At 42.1% G+C, this 26,065-nt stretch overlaps 1 protein-coding gene across 1 annotated transcript in view; it reads left to right on the top strand.

The window, feature by feature from the left end:
• The first annotated feature begins 610 nt into the window (after positions 1–610).
• mao (monoamine oxidase) overlaps positions 611–26,065 on the top strand; it is a 44,404-nt gene continuing 18,949 nt past the window's right edge. Inside the window, 4 exon segments of the mRNA XM_028022680.1 lie at positions 611–719; positions 722–796; positions 18,488–18,582; positions 19,148–19,285. Of these exon segments, the coding sequence (XP_027878481.1) occupies positions 626–719; positions 722–796; positions 18,488–18,582; positions 19,148–19,285 (402 nt within the window). The 5' untranslated portion in view covers positions 611–625.

A 26,065-nucleotide genomic window follows, 5' to 3' on the forward strand; every position in this document is an offset into this window, starting at 1 on the left:
GATCTGGTCTGCGTCTGCATTGCAGATGAACACTTTTTATTAATAATAAAAGTGAAAATTTCACACGTTTATTTTATTAAGAGTGAAATTTTCACAGACAAAATCAAAAAATAAATAAATAAATACAACGAAAGCCTTGGATACAATAAATTATTGCTCATTTATTCACCAGATTTCTTAATTCATTCAAATTCTGTAGCAAATAGAACCATAAACATCTGAGTAGGATGAATTCATCAAATATATATATAGAACAAAACTGTCTGTTTAATTTATTATTGGACAGAAGAAGAAATGAAAAGAGAACTGTTTGGCCTCAAAGTGATTTGAAGTTGAACTTTTCTTTTTTTGCTTCCCACGGCAAAAAGAGGAGACAGAACAGCTGTGAAAGGAAGATCATTCTCCTGTTTTTATGGTTTTTGGAATCAACTCAAAGATTTTCGATCATTCCGCCATCAATCTTTGACTAAAAAAAAAAAAAAAAAGAAAAGCCTGATAAGAGAAGACTTTGGGCCTGGCAAATCTCATCTGATCAGGAATAAAGTTCACGTCCTGCTCACCCCGCAGACCCACGGACACCTCCCTTAATTAATCCTCCCTCCCCCGGCGCGCGGGGCGCTTTACTATGTGTGGGCGGAGCCAGGTGGGTGTGGGCCTGTTTAATACAGATGCGCTCCTCGGTGTGAAGTCCTGCGTTCAGCGGCGATCGGACGGTTCGGTTCGGGAGCAGAGCGGCAGACGGGAACCATGACCGGAGACAACTACGACGTTGTGGTGATCGGAGCGGGGATATCAGGTAGGAGCGACGTCCAGGGATGATTATTGATTCCGGGGAGACTTGAGTCCGGGCGCTGTGGGCGGGGTGGCCGGCGCAACTGTTGCACAAGAGCCGCTGGATCACCGCTGGGGGAAGGAAGCGGACGCAGAGCGATCCGCGTCCCTTGATTCCGGTTTCCATCCACGTATCTCCCGCCCTCCCTCCGCTGCTTTACTGCGGGTTAAGTAGCGGCTAATCAGCCGCAGCGGACTTTGTATTACATAAGAGGAAGAGGAGGGAAGGGAGGGCAGAAACCATTCCTGGTTCCATCAGTGAGGCTGAGCAGCTGCTCGCTTCACCGCTGCTGCTGCTGCTGCTGCTTGTTGTTGGTGATGGTGGTGATGGTGGTGATGGTTACCATGGAGGAAACTCGGTCTGTTAGGCGACACTTTCATGAAGAGAGAGAGGCCAAGTAGTTCCAGGAATCTCCCCGAACAGATGTTGTTTAATGTGCAGCTGCTCTGGCTCCACAAACTTAACAAATCACGGTGATGTGATTAGCCTGGAGCCTGAAGCAGAACACGACTCAAGCCTGCTGCCGTTACTATAGTTACTACAACTTCCTGAGGTGTAAATGACTACACTTTTAAACCCACACACCCACAATTTGTTTTTTTTGAAAAATGTCAACGAATACTCTTGTTTTCTTCTTCTCTTCTTTCTCTCCATCCTCACAGCCAGTCGTCTGTTACGATTTGCGACACATTGAGGCGCCGGGCTAGAGGGGCGCCAGAAACTATGTCAGGAAATTGATTTTCCCGCCATAAGAACCACTGTTATTGTTAATCAGACTTATCAGATAACAGGACTATGGCGTTGTATTGAGTGAAGACAGTACAGCCCAAATATCGCTGCTGTGTTTAAAAGTGTATCTGTTTTACGATTCATTACCAAGTTAAGCAAATGATTACTGTCTGAATGACAAAATGAAGTTGTTACCTCGAGAAAACCATCAGAAAAAAAGTATAGGAGGAAATTGGTTCTGTAACAAGAACTTTTCTCTATTATTTATCTCACCTGATCCAGTTACCATTACAAATGAGTAAAAAACCTCGTCAATATTCCGCTAATGTTGGAAAAAAAGGCAATTTTGCGACTGCGGTGTTGAAGAAGTTAAAACGCGCCTCGCCGTCTGGTTGTCTTCTTCTTCTTCTTCTTCTTCTTCTTCGTGTGAGAGGAGGGTGAGTGGAGAGCGGAAGAAGAGTGAGAGAGAGAGCGAGTGTTTACTTTTCTATCTTTGTTTTGTCTTACTGTTTTTTCACTGGGTGTTCATATTACTTGTTTAATTGTTACTTTGTGTTTTAGTTTAGTCACGCTTTAAGGGGTTTTGTGGGTTTGGGGGTGGCCGTCAGGCCGGCGTCTTCGGACGCCATGGTGGTTGGTGATGGGAATGTTTTGTCCTCCACGCTGACACGGAAGAACGGCGTCAAGGTGGGTGCCGGTTCTCCGTGCAGCGTGGAGGAAGTTTGTTTGGCGGTGGGTAAAGACATTGGGTATGGGGCTATTAAATCGGCGGCTAGGATGAACGGGGCGGTTGTTTTGTTTGTTGAAAAGGTGGAACAGGCTCAGCACTTGGTGGAGGTGGGCGTTTCTGTTAATGGCTTGTTTTTGCACGTTTCACCTTTAACTTTACCGGCGACTAAAATTACACTTTCAAACGTTCCTCCGTTCATTAGTGACGAGTTTTTAATTAAAGAACTGTCACGACACGGAAAAGTGGTGTCGCCGATTCGAAAGGTTTTATCTGGTTGTAAGTCACCTCTGCTTAAACATGTTGTGTCGCACAGACGACAGTGTTTTATGTTATTGAATAGGAGGGATGAGGAGCTAGATTTAAGGTTCCATGTTAAGGTTGATGGATTTGATTATATGTTGTTTGCTACTTCGTCACATATGAAGTGCTTTGGGTGCGGTCAGGAAGGCCACATTGTAAAAATGTGTCCAGGCAGAGCCGAGCCGGCTCAGCCGGCTTCAGCAGAGCGGGAAAGAGAGCCACTGGGTGAGGCTACGACGGCGGAGGATTCCGCTACTGACGCGGGTGGACCCGCGTTAGCGGAGGGGGAGCCCACTGCTGACGCGGAAGTACCTGCGGTGGTGGTAAGAGAGGATGTTGACAGCATTGTTGGGAATGATAGCACGGTAGAAATGAGTGTGTGTGAGAACATTAATGAGAGCAGTGTGTTGAGTGGTGACGGTGAGAATGGTGAGAAAGGTGAAGGAGTACAGAAAGATAGTGAGCAGAGAGAGCGGGAAAGGGTGAGGGGTGAGAAGGAACAGTTAGCGGGTGGAGCTCAGGGTGAACAGAGAGAAATGCAGGTAGATGAACAGGATGAAGGAAAAGGTAGTGTAGAGAGGGTGGAGGGAGATGTAGTGGAGAAAGAGAAAGGACTGACAGATGATGAGAGAGAGGTGGAAGCTTCTGCCCCAATAAAAAGAAGGAGCAAAAGAAAGAACGTGGTGGCTGCTGCACAAGCTAGCAAACAGGCCTGCAAGCTACCTGCAGACAAAAAAGACGGGTCAGATAGCAGTGATGCTGAGAGCTGGTTTTCAGACACCAGCGATGTATCGGTTACTCAGTCAAGTACCAAAGAACCGAGATACCCTGTTGAGGCTTTTCGCATCTTTTTACGCCAAACGAAAGGCTTGAAAGGTGTTAAACTCGAGAGTTATTTTCCAAATCTGAGAATGTTTTATTTTTCTGCCCGATATCACATAAGGAACAGAGAGTTGTCCGGTTTTGCGGATACAGAAGTGTTTAGACTGAAAAAAATAATGTCTAAGGTCAGAAAACAATTCTGAGCATTATGATGTATGACAGGATTTCATTTTTTTCCTTGGTTTGTTGTGTGTTTTTTTTTAACCCCCTACCCAGTATGGATTCTTTTAAAGTGGCATCTTTAAATCTTAATGGGGCGAGGGAGGCGGGAAAACGGGCATTAATTTATCAAATGATGAACCAGAAAAAGATTGACATCATTTATTTGCAAGAAACACATAGTGATTGTAATACTGAAACGGACTGGGGTAGAGAGTGGAGAGGAGAGGTGGTGTTGAGCCACGGCACCTCACAGAGTGCGGGAGTAGGCTTCCTCTTCTCCAAAGCTTTCACCCCGAATTCCATGGACATTGAACACGTTGTTCAGGGGAGGTGTCTTTTAGTTAGAGCTTGTTTTGATCATTTTAGCCTGGTTTTTATTAATGTTTATGCTCCCATTGTCAATACAGAGAAAAGGTGTTTTTTTGAGAAAATTGGGGAAAGGTTGGGAGATTGTGTGTCAGAGGATTATGTTTTTATAGGTGGGGATTTTAATTGCACTGAAAATGATGTTTTAGATCGAAACCATGCAGAGCTGCATCCGGCAGCCCAACACGTTTTGAGGCAGCTGGTCTCATCTCACGGCCTGGTGGATGTATGGAGAAGGATGCACGCAGGCTCCAGGCAGTACACATGGTCCCACATTAAAGATAACCGTATCGCTTTAGCTAGACTTGATCGTATTTATTGTTTTAAACATCATTTTAATGTGTTTAGAACATGTCAGATTGTGCCGGTGGCCTTCACAGATCATTCGTTGCTCCTAGGTGCTGTGTTTATTAGAAACATCTTACCTAGAAGTGCGTACTGGCATTTTAATTCGATTTTAACTCATGACTGTAGTTTTAAGGAAGTTTTATGTCATTTTTGGATTGGTTTTAGACAGAAAAAGTCTGATTTTACCTGTCTGAGACAATGGTGGGATTATGGGAAGGTCCAAATTAAGCTGCTGAGTCAACAACACACTGTTAATGCCACTCGAGACATCACCGGATCTATTAGAGATCTGGAGATGAATATTGTGGACTTAGAACGCCTTAGTGACTCCACTGGAAATCGAGAGTATATTGAAGCTCTTAAATCTAAAAGGCTAGTCTTAGCCAACCTGTTGGAGAATAAAGTCCAAGGCGCATTGGTCAGATCTCGGGTGCAGAACATCGCAGAGATGGATGCTCCCTCCAACTTTTTCTTCGGCTTGGAGAGGAAGCACGGGCAGAGGAAGCAGATACATTCGTTGATGTCGGACGCGGGGCAGCAACTGAGTGAGCCGGGACAGATCAGGAGGAGGGCGGTGGAGTTCTACAGTTCCCTATATCGTAGTGAGTACGAGGAAGATGAGGAATTGTATGAGGTGTTTTGTAGTGAACTGCCTCAGGTCTCTGAGGAGACTAACGCTGACCTGGAACGCCCTCTGGGGCTCCAGGAGCTCCACGCCGCTCTCCTTAGTATGCAGGGTCAGAGGTCCCCGGGCGTTGACGGGCTCACTGTAGAGTTCTACAAGGCCTACTGGGACCTTCTGGCCCAAGACTTGCTTGAGGTGTACACCGAAAGTCTGCAAACCGGCTCACTCCCCCTGTCGTGTCGCAGGGCGGTAATCACCCTGCTGCCCAAGAAGGGCAACTTGCAGGAAATAAAGAACTGGCGCCCCGTGTCCCTCCTCTGCACCGACTATAAAATCCTCTCCAAGGCCCTGGCCACCAGGTTAGGGAAAGCTATGGAGCAGGTCATCCACCGGGATCAGACTTATTGCGTCCCCAGCAGGTCCATGGTAGATAACATTTACCTAATTCGGGATGTTTTGGAGGTCTCTGGTTCATTGGGTTTACAGACTGGCTTGATTTCATTGGATCAAGAAAAGGCGTTTGACCGCGTTGAACACGGCTTCCTCTGGAAAACCATGGGGAGGTTTGGGTTCGGCGAGGGTCTGATCGCCATGATCCAGGTGCTGTACAGTGGCATTGAAGGTGTGTTGAAGGTCAACGGTAGCCTGTGTGCTCCTTTTAGGGTGCGTAGAGGCGTCCGACAGGGCTGTGCGCTGTCGGGGATGCTCTATGCACTCTCCTTGGAACCCCTCCTCCGGAAAATTCGCTCAAATGTTCATGGTTTGGTTTTACCTGGTTTTATAAACAATAGGGTTTTATCTGCTTATGCTGATGATGTTGTTGTTTTTATTAGAGACCAACAGGATATCAGTGTTTTAACCAAGATTACGGACCAGTTCTCTGTTTTATCTGCTGCGAGGGTGAACTGGGGCAAGAGCGAAGCCCTGGCTGTCGGTGAGTGGCCCACGGGGCTCCCGGTTCTCCCTCAAGGTCTGATATGGAAAAGAGATGGTTTTAAGTACCTTGGTGTATTTTTAGGCAGTAAAGAAATTGTAAAAAAGAACTGGGAAAACGCTGAACAAAAAATACAAAACAAACTGTCAAAGTGGAAGTGGTTGCACTCGCAGATGTCGTATCGAGGCAGAGTGCTTGTATTGAATAATCTTGTCGCTTCCCAGCTGTGGCATAAACTGGCGGTGTTGGACCCACCATCCGGCCTACTTATGAAGGTCCAGGCAGAGATGGTTAAGTTCTTCTGGAACGGTCTACACTGGGTGCCGCAATCTGTGTTGTTTTTACCGAGAGAGGAGGGGGGTCAGGGCCTTGTCCACCTGGCTAGTAGAACGGCGACATTTCGTTTGCAGTTTGTACAGAAGTATTTGACGAGATTTCCTGTGTGGAAAGATGTGGCCAGTTGCATTCTTAGACGTGTGAACTTTCTTGGGCTGGATGCTGCTTTGTTTTTTACTGATTTTAGTTTTTTAAAGTTAAAAGGGCTGCCCCAGTTTTATCAGAGTGTTTTTAAATCGTGTGCTTTTTTTAATTTGCACAGATCAAACACGACTGATTCACTGTATTGGCTTTTAGAGGAGCCATTAGTGTGCGGCGCACGGCTGGATGTAGCAGACAGCACAGTGCCGGGTGTCGCTGGAATGCTGTCCAGGGCCGGAATAGTGACCCTGCAGCAACTGATACAGGTGGCTGGACCGGACTTTGAAAACGTCCAAGAGGTCGCTTCGACGCTGGGGGTCCGGTCTGCCAGATTTACGCGACGTTTTCTGGAAAGAGTGAGAGAGCGCCTGACGGCTGAGGAGAGACGACTCCTGCAGCGGTACGTCGCAGAGGAGTGTCATCCGGATCCGTCTGATTCTTTTCCAGATGTGCTTTTAGATCCGGACTTTGAAGAAGACGGCGGCCCCCTCCTTAAGGGGAAAAAACTGGATCTGTGTAGGACAGACTCGAAAGTACTGTACAGATGCTACATTAAGATTCTGAACAAAAGGACTTTGTACAGAAGGCCCGTTAGCGTGTGGACCGACAGATTCGGAGGATCTCGGCCACAATGGAGGACTTTGTACAAGCCTCCAATACGAAAAAGGACTGGCGATATGCAGTGGAGGATACTGCACGGTGCCATTGCCACAACCTCGTTTTTGGCGATCATCAGTCCCGGCGTGGTGAATGAGTGTCCTTTCTGCAGGTTATCTGAGAGTGTTTTTCATGTTTTTATAGATTGTGCACGATTACCTGTGTTTTTCACTGTGCTGTCGACATTTTTTAGTCTTTTTAGTGTAGTTCTCACCAGTTCTGTTTTTATTAATGGGTTTCCTCACAGTAAAGCCACAAGATTTAAGTCACGGATTTTAAATTATTTATTATCTGAAGCCAAGATGGCTATTTATTTAACTCGACGTGATAAGATGCAGGCTGGACCTCATTTGAGTATTATTGATGTGTGGAAGATTAACGTGAAAGCCAGACTGAGGCTGGAGTTTTGCTTTTACAAAGCTACCGGGAACCTCAAAGAGTTTGTGGACCTGTGGGGGTTTGAAAACAGACTGTGCTCCATTTCAGAACAGAACGAATTAGAATATAACAAATTATTATTATAAGTGTTAATTATTGTGCTGCTGATTGTTTGATTTGATTTTTATTGTTTAATAAATGTTGTGTTAAAAATCAAAATCTTCTTCTTCTTCTTTGTGGTTTGCGCCAGCGGCAACATCCGACTGTTGGTCATGTGACTCGTGTGACGTGAGAAATAGAAATGTTTCTATTGTAGCTTTGCAAAACAAACGGATTTTGATGAAACTAAAAAAAACACCTCATGCTAGCGCCAAGACTTTTTATCGAAAAACAAGTAGTTGTTTTTTCTTCCCAAAATCGGCGTCTCCATGAAGCAAACTTATTTGCGAAATATGAAATTACACAATGATTATACAGTCAATGGAAATTCAACTATTACCAAGTTACCATTTCTTCTTAATTGTAATTTTTAATGTTCATATATATATATATATATATATATATATATATTTATATAGTACATTTCTGTCATAGTACATGTCTTAAACTTCCTTCGTAATGGTCTTAAAAGTCTTAAATTTGAGTTGGTCAAACTTGCAGAAACCCTGGTTTAGTTGCCTTCTTCCCGACAGCAGTGCCCAGCAACAGGTGGGGGAGGGTGAGCTCACTGCACCTCATTATACTCCTCTAAACCACAGCAGTGGTAGGACATTGCTTTATGACACTTGTGCTCATTGACGGCCACACCGTTCTGTTCAGGGTGGTGGAAAACCCCCAGTTCCCAGTGACCACTGCCCCTCCGTCAGTCTGGCAGATCCATCGGACGGCCAGGAAGAATTTAGGTCAGTGTCAGGTCAAATACCAGTCAAACGGTGAAAGCAGCTCCAGCAGAGGAAACGTTCATTCGCCAACACAACGAGGCGCTGATGTTCTCCATCAGGCTGGCGTAATCGCACCGTTTGTTTCACCGCAACCTTCTAACGTCTTCCGATGAGGACCACAAGTAACAATCAGTGTCCAGTCAGAGGACACGTCCCTGTCCTCATCCCTCGCCTTCCCTGTGTTTTGCTCTCGTCATTTTCCTGGCCGTGAGACGGTGGGCCGCCGCTTTCGGAGGAAACGCTCAAAAGTGTGTGACAGCTGAGGAAGAAGAGACGCAGAAATGATGAGGGAGGGGGAGGGAGGGAAACTCTTCCCCTCGTTTTTATTCCCCCTCAGCAGCTGCTGGCGTGGGTAACTTAATGAGGCAAACACAGGAAGGGGCAGGAGGAGGAGGAGCCGAGAGTTTGGGGAACGAAGAAAGGGAAACGAGTTGGAAAACAGGGAAGTCGAGGGTCAGGGATGTGAAAACGGAAAGATGAAGGGAAGTGGTTTTAAAGTAAACCACCGATGAGGCGATTCTCACAAAGTTACTCCTAATAATCCACGAAGGGGAGGATTTGTGGAATGTCTCGACTGATGAACTCGTCCAGAATTGAACGTTTCTAGCCAGGAACAGAGCATTGTTCTGAGCACAGAGAGCAGGAAGTGCTCATGTTTACACATTCATAAGGACACGATGTATGGTTGATTAGCCTAAACTCTGAACGTGATTCTGATCAAGGGAAATTCCTCCATCTAAGGCTTAGAGGTCAAAAGCACCAACGTGCAACCTTGTTGCACAGCACAATGATGTGGACTCAAATTCAGTCTAAGTTCTAATACAAAAGTTGACTCAGTTATATTGATGTAAGTGATCCTTGTAAGAAATAAAATCACATTTCTTCTTTTCTTGATGTGAGAAAAGTGTTTCTGTTGCTGCCTTGCAGAACACACAGAAAGACCAGTGCAACTTGTGTTGCTGTGTTTCATTATGCAGCTATTTTAAGTAAATCCAAGTTGCACTATTTTACAGTCAACGGAAACGCAGCTAATGACACGTAACCAAAACAAATCCCCCAGTTTTACCGAGTCCCTTGCGGAGTGCGGGGAATTTTGTTTTTATTTTTATTTTGCGTTTCCTCGCAATAAGCAAATATTGCTTACTGGAAACATTGAGATGGAACTGCACATAAAAACAGTCCTTTATTAACCAATCAGACTACCGACACATAAAAGACACAATCAGAACTGTCAGATGTCAAAAATAGTCCAAATAGTTTGGATGTATTTTTTTCTTTCTTTCTTTCTTATGGAAAGTGTTTATACATCTAATAAGGGAGATGAAAATCCATGTCTTGCTTCTGTGTTTTACATATCGGTTTGTGACACATTTCTAGCCTCAAGAAAAAGACATAAAACTCCAGATATCTCACAAACGAGATATTAACATACATGGTAAAACCTTACGATGACCTTGTATTGTAGCAGAAAGTACAGTGGCCACCAAGAAAGACTTTCGGTATTCAAATATACCACATTAACTGATCGGTACATTATTGCGAGGCGACGCTAAAGTATTGAGAGGTAAAAGAAACATTTTACCCCAGACAGTTCATATGGGGTAAAATATGGGGGCTTCGTACAGTTTAAAGAAATGCCTGTCATCATTAAATGTACATATCAATCAATAGTTGAAATAATAACATAAAAAAGAAACTGCATTCTTTCCCTTTCAAGAAAACTGAGCGCTGTGTTTGATCAATGGAGAAGTCCAATGCGGGCCTCAACAGAACCGGCCCTCAGAGGCCTTTTACCCTGAGAGCGGTTCAGTTTGAGGGTCTGCTTTTCTCTCGTGTTTGAATGCTGTTGAATAATCCAGGACCTGATTCTGGTGAGTCACTGCTTGTCCAGGAGGCGCCAGCGTGAGGGCTGCTGAAAAAACAAAACGCACAGGATCAGTCAGTTTACTTACCAGCCCGAGTAAAAAGACCTTCTTGCGTAACGTGTTTGAATCTGAATGCACCATAAATCCAACGCAGTTTACTTTACAGAAAGCTTTTCGGCTCATGTCTTGATCACAGTGACGAGTGAGATTTTTCCGTATTTAAACACAGGAAGGCAAGTTTGTGATTACAGCACTCAGTTCTGATCCTAACTAGAAGTCAACAGGTTTGTTATGGATGGTGCAAGCCATACATTCTATTGTTTGCAGGCCATAAATAACAGCGATAATGATTGAAATCTGGATTGTTCGTACTGTTCCTGTCAGTATTTCAGCGTGGCCTTCACTGTTTTAGTGCGACTGATGAATTTGGGCCCTAAGGACAAAAACACTCAGACAAACAGGGATTTTCTTCCTAAACATTTTAGCGTACCTCCCAAAAGCTGGCGACCCTTATGAACGTTTTCCTGGAGCGCTGTTGCCTCAGAGTGTCTAATGTAATAAACTGAATGTGGTTTTTACACTCCAACAACAGGGCAGGCCGCCGCCTCACATTGCAGCCTTATATCACTCTCCAAAGCCGTCTGCTCTGAAGGTTTTAGTGTTGTTTATTTTTTTATGCAGTTCACATTTTTCAGGCTAAGGTGCCATAACACCTTATCGCTCATTCAGCAAAGCAAACGTACATTTTTCTGACTACCTGTCTAAATACCGTCAGCGTGGTTCCAGAACCACATCACTACTTTCTGCTTCCAAACAGCAGAACATTTTATTAGAGCTGCCAGTTACAGTCGTTGTGTGTGTGTGCGTGTGTTTCCACTTTTAATTATGTGTATTCACGTTCCTACATGTTTGTCTTGGGTGTGTGTGGCCAGTAAAGTCATGTGTGTGGACATAACCTCAGCCCTGTTAATCTTCTGAATCATAACACTGATTACATGAAGACATGGAGCTGATGGATGTTTGTACAACTGGAAGTTTCTCATCTGTGTGTGTGTGGGTGGGTGTGTGTGCGTGTGTGTGTGTGTGTGTGGGTGTGTTTCCAGCAGCACATCTGAGGGAGAGGCTCTAGGCTTGAACTGTCAAACTCTTTGGAGAACGATCAAGCTGAATTCATAATCGTTCTATTCAGCTGTAGTTCTATTTTAGGGTTTTACAACAATGAAAATTCAACTTTCACAACAACCAGATCCATCTGACTTCTTACAGAGCAAAGCCACAACGCTGTTAAGATGTCAAGATGCTGCTCAAAATTCAAATTCAAAAGTACTTTATTGATCCCAAAGGGAAATTAAATGTTGTTGTAACTCATTCATTTAGATTCTTCAAAGAGTTATTGAAGATGGCGATGGCTGTTGGCAGGAAAGATTTTCTGCAGCAGTCTGTGCTGCACTAAATCTGAAGAAGCCTCTGACTGAAGACGCACTGTTTTTGAAAGATGGTATTGTGAAGAGGATGGTCAGGGTCGTCCACGATTCTCTTGATCTTATGAAGAATCCTTCTTTGCATAATTATCTCCAGAGGTTTCACAGTCGTCCTCTACATAAAACAAAGTTTATTGACCTAAGAATCTAAGGTGGGCGATAAACTGGCCGACCGATCAGTCAGCCCAGATTTTCATTTTCAATATTCTCATGTCAGTTATACAGCTGCCTCATCTACCTCCACAGGTCTGAGATTCAACGCCGCTGCGTTTCAGTTGACCACATAATCACGCAAATTGAAATTACAAAAATGAATTTGCTGAATGGGAATACACTAATTTAGAAAAAAAAACACATTTTGTTTTATATATTTATAAATTTTATTAAATTTTTTTGGAAAAGTCTGCAGTAGGATGAGGTGATTTTTCGGCTGTATTGAAATTTGTGTATTTGGCAAAACTGCGATGGAAATTTAGTATTTTTTATTTGCTTTTCACCAGTCATGTGACCAACAACCGGATGTTACTACTGGCAGAAATGATGAAGAAGATGACAGGAAGTGGTAGCAGGATGATGGTGCAGCATGTTTTTTGGGGTTTTTTTTTTTTCACGAGTTATCTCGTGAACAAACTAATTTACGTGTTTCTTATTTAGTGGAAACACGTATCGGTGAAAATAGGAATCGGCAGGTCAGGCTTTCTACAGATCAGTGATTGGCCAGAAAACTGCTATCAGTGCACCTAGCAGTTTGTGTTTAGCATGAAAATCAAAATCAGTTTAATCAATTACAGCAAAACACACGTGGGTTTATTGAAAATGTAGATTTTTGAACCAAACTAGCTCACCTGTATAATATTTGACCAAAATTGTAAAGATCCACCGTGGAGGGCCTGAAGAGCCACATGGGGCCGCAGGTTGCAGACTCCCTGGTCTGGGTCTCTAAATGTTCTGGTTACCACTTTGAAAAGGTCAAGTCGTCTGTTTGGTTTCTCAGTGATTGACGGCATTTCGCCTCATTTCGCTGCTGTTAGACGGCTGCGGTAAGCATCTGCTGCTGGGGAACACGAGATGGACCTAATGTGATTGCTCTGCGCTTTGTAAATGCCTCCCCCAGCGTAGATCAATATGGAGCCTGGTGGGGGGGGCCCGTTTCGAGCGGCAGGCTTGTCAGTCAGCCCCTGTTGGATCTCTCTTGTTTGTGCCTGCGTGTAAATAGCATCCTGATCCAGACGAGACGAGCTCGCATTAAGGACGGAACATGCAGGCGCCTTTAACCAGAGAGACACTAGCTTGACCTTTAGCTGGAAGACAAGATGCTGACAGCTACATGAAACACCGTGGCATGCTTTAGAAGCCACTGTACAGAATTTTGCTTTTTACATTTGTTTAATCACCCAGTTTCATATCACCAACCTAACTATTAGATATGGATAACCCATGTAAATCCGTATTCCAGTTCACAAATGATGATTTCAATTATTAAGGGAAAGAGTTATCCAAACCAAGCTGGCTTCTATATAATTGTCATGTGACATGCATCATAATTCTGCATCAGAAGAAGCCAGACGTGGTGAATCCAGACGTAAACAATGTCTGAAAATTCTGATTAGGAACGTAGAAAAGAAGTCCCACCACTCTGAACTCTGACTCCACATCCAGACAGATTTTTCTGCACAATTTACAGTCAACGCTCCACAAAAGACCGTCGCTATTAGCTGTTCTTTGTTTTTTTTAGCTTCCTGTTATGATCTTGTGACGATTTGTCGCTGAATAACCTTCAGATCAATACGTAGACGGCTCCGTCCATAAACTGTTAGCTGCTGCACGATGTCGACGTTCTTCTTCTGTGCATGCGGGTCGCCGTTCACACTGAAGTCTGACTGCGGTCGGGTTTAATTAGAAGCATCAACGACCAGATCACATAAAAAAAGAAATTACGTTTCAGGAAAAACATTGGACCTGCTGTTAGCCGGGTCTAAGAGCTGCACGCCTTTCACAAAGTTAGATTTTTGTCAACAAAAAAATTCCCAATTTCACATTAATATGTGAAGTTGTCTAACTGAAATGGCGCTTTGTTTTTGGAGCATTGAGTTTGGAACTTTCCCATTGACGCCAGTTTTGCCTTTTTCTTACTGACTATAAATTTCTATTGGTGCTCTCTCATATTTTGTTCAGTAGAATCGGAGCTATCAGTGAAAAAAAGATCTTAGTTTAGTTTAGACATTTTTTACACATCCTTCTGTGTTCCTGTACTGTCAAAACCTGACTTCACTTTGGATTTGAAACTTTGGTATTGAGACGTATTGTGACGACGACCCCAATTCTGCTTTTAATGCACAAGTTTTGAACTCCTGAACCGGTCTGCCGGTGTTACTGCGTACAGTTTGAACACTCGTGATAAAAGCCAGACCTGAAGGCTCCGGGTCGGCTCACGTTTTCTGTCCCTGAAGAAAGGCCGATGTGATTTAGACGCCCTGGGGGGACAGAAGCTGTGAGAGCGAAGAGACGAGTGAGCAGCAGCAAGGAGATGACGCCATTCACAGGAAATGGCCCTTCAAGGACAGCAGGGCTGGAATAGTCACATGATCACAGACCGAGCCGGGAGAAGATCCAACAGGCTCAGATAAACAACCAGTCCTGCAGGAATGGCTTTATTTACACGAGCTCTAACAGAAACATCTTTGGCAGCGAGATTCTTTGTGTAAATAAACGTTAAACTGAACTAAATCACCTCTGACTGTAAGAACTGTATGTCCACTCACGAGGACATTGTTTTATATTGTTTGACTCGTCATATTCACACCCATCTGTGTGAGTATGATGAGTTTTTGAAGAATGTGGACAAAAAATGGAGCGTCAGACTTTAGTGGTAGGATTTCTGTCTTTGGTAAAAGACCACGAGCCATTTCACCCGCTAGTGTTGGACTCTGGCTTTAGTTTTGGTTGTGTTTACCCAGAAAGCTCTGCTTTTGGAACAGCGCTTGACGTACGCGTACGCTTTCGAACCGTGCCAGAGTTCACTTCACCCGAGCAGAGACCTGGGTTTTCAGATGGACCAGAGTTCGCTTTGTTTGGTCCGCGTCAGAGTTCGATGGCGCGTTCGCTTCTCCAGAGTCAACCAAACTTTCTAAGGCAAATGAGTTGAGATTAAATCTGACTAAAACGGGACTGGTGTCACACTTAATCTCAGTTCAAAGTTGTTACTCGGAAGCGGGAATGTGGATCAGCGTGACGGACACACCACTTATCCTGCTTAAAGTATTCAGCCTCGGCTCTGCGTTTCAAGGAATGTCCATCTGTCTGATGAATGTCGGCGTCTACATCTTTATATCATCTATCATGTCCCGAGGTGCAGAGAGCCTGGAGCAGCAGGGTGCAGGGCTCAGAGGGAGAGAGAGAGAGAGAGAGAGAGAGAGAGGACTGCTTTCTCACTCCTCACAGTCTCCACCGACGACCGGCTGACCTTTTCTGTCCGTTTAGGAATTCACTGGAAACAAACGACAGATCCTACTCAGACGTGAAAACAGACACACATTAGCTGCCTTTTCTGTCCAAATATAAAACAAAAACCATAAAGCATGACAGATTTGTGTGCCCAGTGAATAACAGAAAGCAATACATCATCATGTACCAGCCATCAGGCTCTTCCTGTTTCTCGTTTCATGGTTGTTCTCTCTCCCCTGCTAGAAGCATGAAAGTCCTGACTTTCATGGGTTTTTTTCCCAAAGCTCCGTACACTGATATGAACTTCACGTTGAATTGATCAGATATGATTCGTGTTTCATATCAACATCAAGTTGAAACCAGAAGTTTACATATACTGAATAAACACAAACACCTTTTGTTCTCCTTCTGAAGCTACATGAGACCAAACTTATCTTGTTTTAGTTGCTACAATAATAGAATGTGTCACATTTATTTATTGATTTCTTCAAGATCAGAAGTTTACATATAGTATGACGAGGGAAGGCCCAGATGATGATGTCACGGTTTTGGAAACCTCTGATAGGCTAACTGACACATTTCAGTTAACTTTAGATTGACCTCTGGATATATTTTAAGGAACAACCGTTCACTGTGAATAGAGAGGTGTTGAGCTGAACAAGGCGGCTATTAATGTTAATTCAGTGTTTGGAAGCGAAGCCTAGACAGACTGAACAGCTTCGTTGAAACTAGCTAAACCTGCTACCAGCCAGGTAGCTAGAATTCAATTCTAAACTGTAGAAAATCAATGTTTACAACTTCTCCATTTGTTTGCTGATTGGCCCGGTTGAAATTCTACTGTAAGAATCTAAGTCAATGGGAGAAAACCGAGACCGAGCCGTGAAATCAGATGAGAATCCAGCGGAATTGTGTCGGAAGGTGATTTCCAGGCTAACGGATCGCTGCAGTCCGTGGGGAGTTCAAAACATGGACACTTCCGGTTTTAACTCAGATATTCACCACAGGAGCAGGATACAGGCGGTTTGTAGAACCAGTTAGATTTAGAGAGGTTGCTGAGGAAACAGTCAAAAACAAAAAGCCTAGCAAGCTTTACCCCATTGTTGTACGATAGATTGCTGATTCTATGTTGCTTTGTGTTTCTGTGTTTGATATGATGTAAAGCACTTTGAAATGCCTTGCTGCTGAAATGTGCTATACAAATAAAATTTGATTGATGTACATTCTTATATATGACCTTATTGAGTGAGACATTGACTACTGTGAAAGTTATTGACAGAGCATGTATGTAGACTGCGGGTTTAGAGATGTTTATTAGATCATTTTTCTGTTTTTAAATAGAAAAATGACATTTTCCTTATGCATTCTACTAATATGTTGATTTCCCTCTTTGATTTGTGCTTTACTTAAATTATCACAGAGAACATGCACTGAGAAAATGTAAAAATTTTCATGAGTACATTTAAGTCAAAAACAAAAAGCCTAGCAAGCTTTACCCCATTGTTGTACGATAGATTGTTGATTCTATGTTGCATTGTGTTTCTGTGTTTGTAATGATGTAAAGCACTTTGAAATGTCTTGCTGCTGAAATGTGCTATACGAATAAAATTTGATTGATTGATTGATTGATTGATTAATATGAAAATGCTATTTTAATAGTAACATGTTGTCATCTTCCTAAGATAACAGCCTAAGTGATTTTTTTGGCAAAAGTGATTTTTTTTATTGCTGCCCAAATAATCTTTTGGTAAAAAAAAAAAAAAAAAAAAAAAAGAGGACAGGATTTTTTCTCTTCTTTTTTTTTTTTTTTTAGTTTGCAGAAATCACTTTTGGCAAAAAATGTATTGGGTCATTATTTTAGGAAGGTGTCAATACAATCCTGTACAATTTCATAAGCGTACAGTAATTTAACGCTTATACTGAAATTTTTCTAGCAAAATTCTACTTTCCCTCGGAGTAGATGTTCATGCCTCCATGTTGCTGTCAGTTTGCTCCTTTTACACTTAAATTTCACCAGTGAGGGAAAAAAAAAATATTTCTATTCTATTGTCTGGTCATTCAGTAATGGAGTTGAACAGAAGAAGTCTTCATCCTAGTGAAGTTAAAGTAGGGATTTATTCTTATGGATCTTCTAACAAGTATATGTATCTACAGTATCTTTATATATATATATATATAAAGCTTTTTTTTATAAACTAAAAAGGAAAAAAAATGAGGAAGCCTCGCTAATGGAAAACCATCTGTGTGATCTGACCGTTATCCCAGCAGGACGTTGGGTTTTAGCAGTGATGGCTGTAGGCATAAACAAGAGACGCAGCCTCTTTGTTTTCCAAGACAGATGCTGCCCTTTTGAGCCGCGCGCAGGTAATGGCATCAATTTAACAGGCAGAAGATTTGTGAGCCGTCTCTGGTCCGGCCTGATGCGCTCGCATAAGGCAGGCAGGGCTGAGGCCAGATAAAACCCAGCAAACTGGACTTAAACTGGTTTAAACCCTGCTGGTCTCAACAGGCTTAGTGGGACTCAGGTGGAGCAAGTTGTGGGAAGAGCTGGGGGTTAGCAAAGATGGTGAGGGAAGAAGAGAATTTAGGCCAAAGGACATGAAAATATTTACACAGATGTGTTAACCTGGTGAGAGAGGAGCGATGGGACAGTTTGTGAGCCGCTCTGTGTGTGTCTGGGCCAAAAACCGGTTCAAATCTTACAAGGAAGATGTTTTATTTCCTTGCTGTACGGAAAGTTAAGACGCGATAAAATGATCATGGCCATTTAATGTTGTCAACAGAGTGCTTGCAGGAAAAATACAGTTTTGAATTGAGATCACAGCAAAAACACACAATCTTACCAAAGTATCTTTGGTCTAGTTTCTAGTGCAAATACAGTATCATAGTACAGTTGAAATGAGACTAAACTAACTTACAAGTAGATTTTCAGCAAGAAATATGAGCTTGTTTTAAATCAAGAATATTGTTGAAAAAGCAGTGATGGTTGTGAAGTCTAATGGCTGCTGGGAGGAAGGATCTGTAGTAACGCTCATTTGTTCACCTAGGATTCACCGTCTACCAGTGAGGCTTTGCTAGCCAAAGATTTGTCTCCGTCAGTCCAAGAGTGAAAGTGAAGCAGAGTCGTTTGCACTGGTCTGTGTCTCACATGATCAGCACAGTAGCTGCCTTGTGATTTGTTGCTAAAAGTTTCCCTAACCCTGCGGCTGTGTTTGCTTTCAACTCTCTACACTGATCTGTGGTTATCAAAAGTAAAGACTTTTTTTTTTACAAAAACATACAAATGAACATATGTTAAGCACTTACGTCTCTGTGTGTGTGTCTTTCTGTGTTTTTCAGGTTTGAGCGCTGCAAAGCTGCTAAAAGCGAGCGGGCTGAATCCTGTAGTGCTGGAGGCCAGGGATCGAGTCGGCGGCCGCACTTTCACTGTCCGGGTACGACTGGCATGGTCAGCTGTTTGGTACAGCAGGAATGTGTTTCTGGAATAAAGCCTTAAAGGGGCGGTGTGATGCAAAATTGACTTTTTTGAGCTTCACGTCATGTGATAATGTTATTCCTGTTATTATAATGTTATTATGTTTTATAATGTATCATCAATGTTATATAATGTACATGTACATCACACATCTACACGTAATTATGTACATGTACATAATTACGTGTAGATGTACATGTAATTACATGTACAAGGCAAGTGTTGCCAATCAAGGCATAAATGTTTAGGACTGTCATGAAGAGTCATTCACTAAATAATGACACCTAATTCAAAGTTGACACATTCAATGGACTTTTTCTACAAACCAAAACATGGACTCATATTTTCTGAAAATGTTGAACTCTTGTTTTGTTCCGGTGTTTACAGTATTTTGTTCTGTCTGATCTCGTGACCTGTAAATAATTGTTGCATATGTATTGCTTATAGCAGACTCAGCTCTGTTTTATACAGCATAACTCTGATCTGTTTTTGGGATGCGATCCGTTTCCCTCTGTTGCTTCCAGAACAAGGAGACAAAGTGGGTAGACCTCGGTGGGGCCTACATCGGACCGACTCAGAACCGCATCCTACGGTTGGCTAAAGAGTACAGTATTAAGACCTACAAAGTCAACGAGCAGGAACACCTGGTGCATTATGTCAACGTGAGTCCCTCAGTTTCATTAACTCTCTCAGTTTTTCTTTCTGATGAAACATTAACATGTTCCTGAGATGGTTTTCTCTTCATCTTCCCCATTTCTGCTTACGGTTTCCACTTAAAGCTGCAGACACTCTGAGACTGTCTGACTATCCAGGATTTACAGACCCATTCAATAAATTACATTACTATTATTGAAAAGTCCATTTATTTCAGGAACTTTATCACTAAGTGAAAAACAAATTCTAGAGTAATTACACACAGACTGATGTTTGAAATCCTTTATTAATTATGGTAATTATGATGATTTTCTGCTTAGTTAATGAAACATGACATTTCAAATTCATCATATCAATAAAAAAACAGTTTAAATACAGAAATGTTAAAAGAGTGTTTGAAAAGTTATTTTCTAAAGGTTCTTTTATTCTGATGAATGAGACTCTCATATTTTAGTTTATTGAACTTTGGCTGTTTCTTTTTGTGTGACTCAATAGTCGGTGACTGGAGTGAGCAGCCTATCTGAATTAGAGTTTAGATTTATGACCCAAATCAAAATGATATGCATGATGGTCGGGTCGGACTCAGGCATCCGTGGCGCATTTTTAATAAGCCTCCAATACAACCAGCACAGAGAAAATTAAGGCACCATAAAACTGGTGTTCATCTACTTATCTAGTCTAAACAGAGGAGCAGGAAGCTTAAAAAAAGAAAATAACGTAGAGTAGTTAATTAGACTTAATTAGTCATGTTGGATCATGATTGGTCACCATGTCCACGGCTTTTGTCAGGATGGATATTTTAGACCCAATGCAGTCTCTAAACTAAATCCTTACGTGTTTTTTAGTGTAAGTTTCAGATTTTTTAGTCAGAATTGATATAGAATAGCTAATCGCTGTCTTTTGTTTCCTTTGTGAACAAAAAAGTATTTTCTGTTTTTTCAGGAGTGAAGCCTGAAACCCGGTTTGTAAATGTAACAATTTGTAATATCTGTATTCCAACAAAGCGTGAGCTCTGCCTTTTTTCTTTTTTTTTTTTCAAATACCAAAATGATGTGTCCGTTTCTTTCCTAAACGATGAGCCGTCAGCTGCATTCTTGTAGTCTGGTTTTTCAGACTTTGTTCACAGACCTGAGATGTTGTGTTTACAAAATTCAGGTTTTGTGTGACGATTTGATAATCTTAAACCAGCTTTAGGGATTGTAATGGATCATTAACGTTTTTATGTTAAGAGCACAAGTCAAGTCACGTCGCAGTGTGGGAGAGAAATCACTGAAAAACAGGATTTAGCTATAACTACAGAGTCTTTAGCATCTTATGCTGGCGATTACCACACTTAGCATGGCTACCATTAAAACTTTTGGTCCAGTTTTTAGAGCAGATATTTTAGTGTGGTTGAAATAAGACAAAACTAATTTGCAAGTAACCTTTCAGCTACAAGAGCTTGTTTTTAGTTTTAGTGAGTAAATCCTTAATATTGATGAAAAAGTGACAGTTCCACCAGTAGAGTACTTAACTTATGGGAAAAATGTCTTATTAGAAGCGATTTAATCTGCCAGTGGAACCAGCACTTTCTATCAATATTAAGAAATTATGTACTTACAACAATCTTCTGTATCTTGATGAAAAGATCTAGGAGCTTTGAAGCTTTTCAGCTTAAGTTAGCTTTGTTTTTAGTGTACCGTGATATTTTCACTAGGAACTGGACCAAAAATACTTGGTAAGGTGTGTTTTTGTAGAGCTCACATTGACAACAGCTAGCTCTGTGTTCTTCCCTCTGTAACACCAACCACACCGAAGAGTCTAAATTAGCATGTTGCTTTCACTGGCTTTCCAAATTTCCGACCAGTCGGTCACCGTTCAGGGTCAATTAAACTGAGCATGGATTAGTATGGAGGACCTTCAAATTTTGCTAATATATTTGTGACATATAATCCTCACAGAATATATTCTGTTGGGCTTCATCAGAGTGTGGGAGAGTAAAATCTTAACTTTAAATAATCCTGGTTATTTTTGCTTGACACAGAGTTTCTCTGTAGCTTTATGTGCTACAATTCTTGTTGCAGTTGGCTAAAAGTTTGCAGTCAATTTCTCTGGGTAATTTTTTTCTCCCTCACGTTGGTCATATCCTGGGCTACATTATCCTGACCAGTAGGGACAGGAGGGTTTAAAAACCAAGCCATATTGTTTCAGCCAGCAGGACAGCCTTCCTCTCCTCTCCACCATCACCGACCAGAGAAGCAAATCTTTGCCTAAGGGATTTCTGTAATGTAGTTTCTTAATTCTTTAAGTAAATGAAAGGCAAACAAAGAGATACCATTTTCTTTAGTTCTTTCTGTTCTCTGCCTCATATCTCGTTTGGGTGGGTGCGTCACTTTCCCTGCCACAGCCGAGCTCCTCCGCCTGATTAAATTAGCCTCCGCTGCCATATACTCTGATAGTCAGGTTGTAAAGCTGAGTAGTGCGGCTGGCAGCTCTCCCAGAGGAAGTGCAGGCTGTGTTTCAATCGTAAGTGCAGAGGTGGACTTCGAGCTTTTGTCCTGAAGGTGTGGACACAATAGCGTGCAAATACACTTACAAAGCGTTATCAGGAAAATTGTCCAAATGTCCACCACCGCTCACCGTAGCGTTCAATTAAAGCCGTAGTAATCTAACAGTCCCGGGCTTTTAACAGGGCAATGAAAACACTGCGCTGCTACTTTTGGCAACTCATTCATGAACACTTTCTCTTCTCTATTGCTGTCTGTGTGACGAAGCAAATAGTACTGTTTACAGCACTATTATCGTATCGTTTATCATTTATTGTGATAAATTTCTTGTCAGAAAAAAATTCCAATTATTCATAATTCCAAACTAAAACTGTTGGTATTGCCAGGGTTATTATTCTAACTATTTTCCTCCACTGTTTGTTCAGTGATGGTATCAAAAAATATCAATACATTCGAAAATATGCCAAAGCAGCTGACAAACAGTGTATGTATCGGGATTCAACACCAAAAACACACAAACAACAGAACATTCAGTCCGTTACAGTGTTACGTTGCCAGGCTTGATGTTCATTTTGTGATTGTTAATACGATTATTGATAAGTGATTGCTGTGGTATATTAGATACTGCTGTGGTAACTACTAGATTAGCTCATTTAAACATTTGCTCTACTTTGATCTGTCAGCGCAGGTGTGGAGAACACACATGGAATTCTGCAGCACATCTACATGTTTAAAAGTCAAGCTAGCATCCTCCTCTCCCTCGCAAATTTTTTTTTTCTAAAACTTTTTCCTGACCATATCGCGTGTTGCTGCAGCGTTGACATTAGTAGCAAAACACTGCGTTCATTTATCTTTTCTATATCATGCGTACATTTAAGATTCAGCGTGTTACGTTGCAAACTTGTCAGCTAAAACCAGTCGTTGGCGAGTCGCTTTTATCCCCCTCCAATAGGAAGCTGGCTGGTGGCATCTTGCGGGTGACGTCACGCTGCAGCACGTCTATATTAGTGCCTCACGTTTTTATAATGACAACCATTCAGCTAAAATGCTGGTTGTTATTTTTCTACCCTTTCATCAAACTATAATAATTTTATCAGTTTATTAAACGTAAGAATTTCATCACATGATGATTATTTTTTATTATTATATTGGAATTTTGTCCCTAAGCCTCTATTTGCAATTAAGCTGCACCAGTTATATAATGAGTGATTGCCAGTGAAGCGTGGTTTGGACCCACCGCTGTGTCAGTATCCCTCATGTTCTATTGACCTACTTCAGCGGCTGTCTGTCATGTCACCAGTAAACACACAAGCGGCAGTCAGAAAAGAAATCTCTCACTGACTGTTGTCGTCACGTGAGCTCCTGCGTCTCCTTGGCAACTATCTATTGCAAGATGTACGATCGGCGCAGCCCTCACAGCTTCCTAGCTGGTTTCCATGGCAGCCATCCTCATCAAAAGCTGCTCAACAAGACGCCTCTGAGTGGATGTTTGTGTGTGTGTGTGTGTGTGTGTGTGTGTGTGTGTTTGTGCTTTAATTCTTTCAATAATACAGCTGTGTGAAGAGGTATGTAATTGATTGAACAGCTGACTGCAGAAACCTGGGAGAATCTGATTGGTTGGATGTCCGTGTTGAATATTGAACAGTAGTCCAGGTGCCCATCACTGTCTGAGTCCAAACACAGGCCGCTTTGAGATTTCCACCATATAACCTCAAGTAAAAATAGTCAATTCTATTTTATTGTCCTAATGTATTACATGATCTAAATGCTATATTTAGAGCAGAAATGCTGCTGTTTAAAACGATATGGTGACGGTGGATATCCCCAGACTTTGGCACTTGCTGTGACATTCTGTTGAAATCTATAAGAAGTTTTTCTATTTTCTTGTTTTTGTTGCCGTTTAAGTTCCTTTTTTTCATACTTTAATAACTGACTGCTTGCACTGGCTTATGGTGCACATAGACGAGGCTGGTTTAATTTGTATAACACCAGCAACAAATAATTATTATAAGTTAAAGTACATTAAAATAATTACAATAAGTTCGAGGCATAACTTGAACCATCTATTTTTTGTAAAGTGCCTCAAGACGACATTTTTTGTGAATTGGCGCAATGTGAGTAAACTGAATTGAATGAAAGTGAACTGAATTGAATAGAATTAACAACTGTACCAGCATGCTGCCCTGTACAAGTGGTGTAATGCCATCCAATCTAGCTAGGCATGAGCTATGCAGTTCATGTAGAAAACAAACAGAAGTGACCCAAGAACACAGCCTTGAGGAACCCCATGTTTGAGCTTTATTTGCTCAAACCAGAGAATCTTGTTTCTGTACCAAAATCAGTGTGAGATGATCCACTCTAGCAGATATGTGGGATACAGATGGACGACACAAATTTCAGCTTGGTAAAAAAAAGTTATCTTGGTAATCAGGACAAACATTTCATGGTGTTTTAGAAAAACAACGGTTACCTACGGAAGTTTATAAAAAGCCGTCATTCTCGGACGAAGAGCGTTTCGAAGTTCCCTTTAATTCAACTTATGGAATTTAAAACAAGGAACGTCACAGCTGTAAAGACTCCAACAAAGCTTGAATTTTGATTTGTACTGAACGTCTCCTATCATCCTAATGTTGCTTTGTGAAGGAACAGGAAGCATTCAGGCTGATGTTTACACCAGTCTACCCTGCTTGACAACATCTGGCTGTCTTTTTTCTGGTAAAACCGTGAGTTTGTAGTAATCTAGCAAGCCTTTGTGTAATTAGGGTTAGCTTTCAAGCAAGCCGCCAAGCTAATCAGCTTTTCTGTTGCAGATTCTAATCCTAAAGGCCAGAGCTGGTTTCCTTTATCAGCAAACTAGTGTCTAAACAGGCAGCGCAGCTCCGCACTGGACTCACTATCAGAGATGGGGAAATACTCTCTGAATAAATACGCTGCTCCTTATCAGAGATGAGGAAAGAGCCCTGCTGCTCCCTCTGTTCTGTTGGGTTCAGCAGCTTCTGTTCCTCTCTGTGTGTTGGTCCGTTTATGTTGAGAGAAGCTGCTAAAGTCAAGCATGCTCATGTTTTGTAAGACCTAAACATGTCTAGAGTAATTAATGGGAGGTTTACGGTGCATTCACTGTTTAATCCGCTTTAGTCGAACTCCAGTTTGTTTGCCTAAGAAGACTCGGTCTTGGTTCGGTTGAAGTAAACTCTGGCACAGTGCAAATGTTTTTGAGAACGGCAAAAGGACCAGAGAGCGCTAGAAAGCAGGCAGCGCAGGACATTATGGGTAAATGCATCCAAATCAAGCTAGCAAGTTTGCGCTAACAGGAGAAATAGCTGCTGATCTTCAACCAATGCCAAAAGAGAAATCCTACCACCACCACTACTGGCACCACTCCATTTTTTTTACCTTTCGTGAAGGAGGAAGTTGCGCTCATTGTCTTCTCCAATGCCTTCTCCACACCCAGCATTCCATGTTGGGGGTGAAATAGCTCTCTGTTTAGGATTTCTCAACTGTTTTTTCTTCAGTTGTGAGGATATAACGTGTTTCTGCTAATTCTTTTCGTCTTTTTTTTTTGACTGTTGAACAATATGAGCAAATTTATTTGTTTTCATCTGAAGTATAATTTCTATTAAAGAATCCTTGAAAGCAGAGATCATAATCCAAATAAACAGTAAATTTTCCAATCTTGAACAAAAATGTATCTCGCAAACAAGCGTTTTCTTCAGTGGTTCTTGGTTTCAGCGCCGCCACAGGCGAGGAGGTGAACAGGAGGGTTTGCTTGGTTTGACTCTGCAGTGTGAAAGAGAAGCAGCTGAAAACGGAACAGCTGTTGTTTGTTTTACTCCAAATTCATAATTCACTTCATGAGCTGAAAAAAAACCCTTTTTTTTTATCCAATGAAAAGAAACTATGATGCCAACATAAATGATAGCAAAAATGGCTGTGTTGAATTTCTGTACACACTTCTGACTCTGATATAATCATAACGGTGTGTAGATTTGAGTTGTGGGCTGTTGGATAATTCTAGTGCCGGACCAGGACTCAGTAGCTGAGCAGATGCTTTGATTAAATCCCAGTTAATGTGATGTTTGAGTGTCAGAGAGTCGCTCCATCCTGGAGAACCGCTTTCTGTTCTGACTGACCTGCAGCTCACTGATGTGGAAGGACGGCGGCCATCCTCCTCCTGCTCCCTCCGCTGTCCTGTCTTTCTGTTCAGATGGCCAGCGTAACCATGGTGACAGATCACAGCAACATGCTGTTCCTCATCCTCTGCAGGTGTAACTTGGAAAAATAAAAAAAGACAATATCACCAAA

Source organism: Xiphophorus couchianus, chromosome 7, assembly GCF_001444195.1.
Source record: "Xiphophorus couchianus chromosome 7, X_couchianus-1.0, whole genome shotgun sequence".
Lineage (NCBI taxonomy): Eukaryota > Metazoa > Chordata > Actinopteri > Cyprinodontiformes > Poeciliidae > Xiphophorus > Xiphophorus couchianus.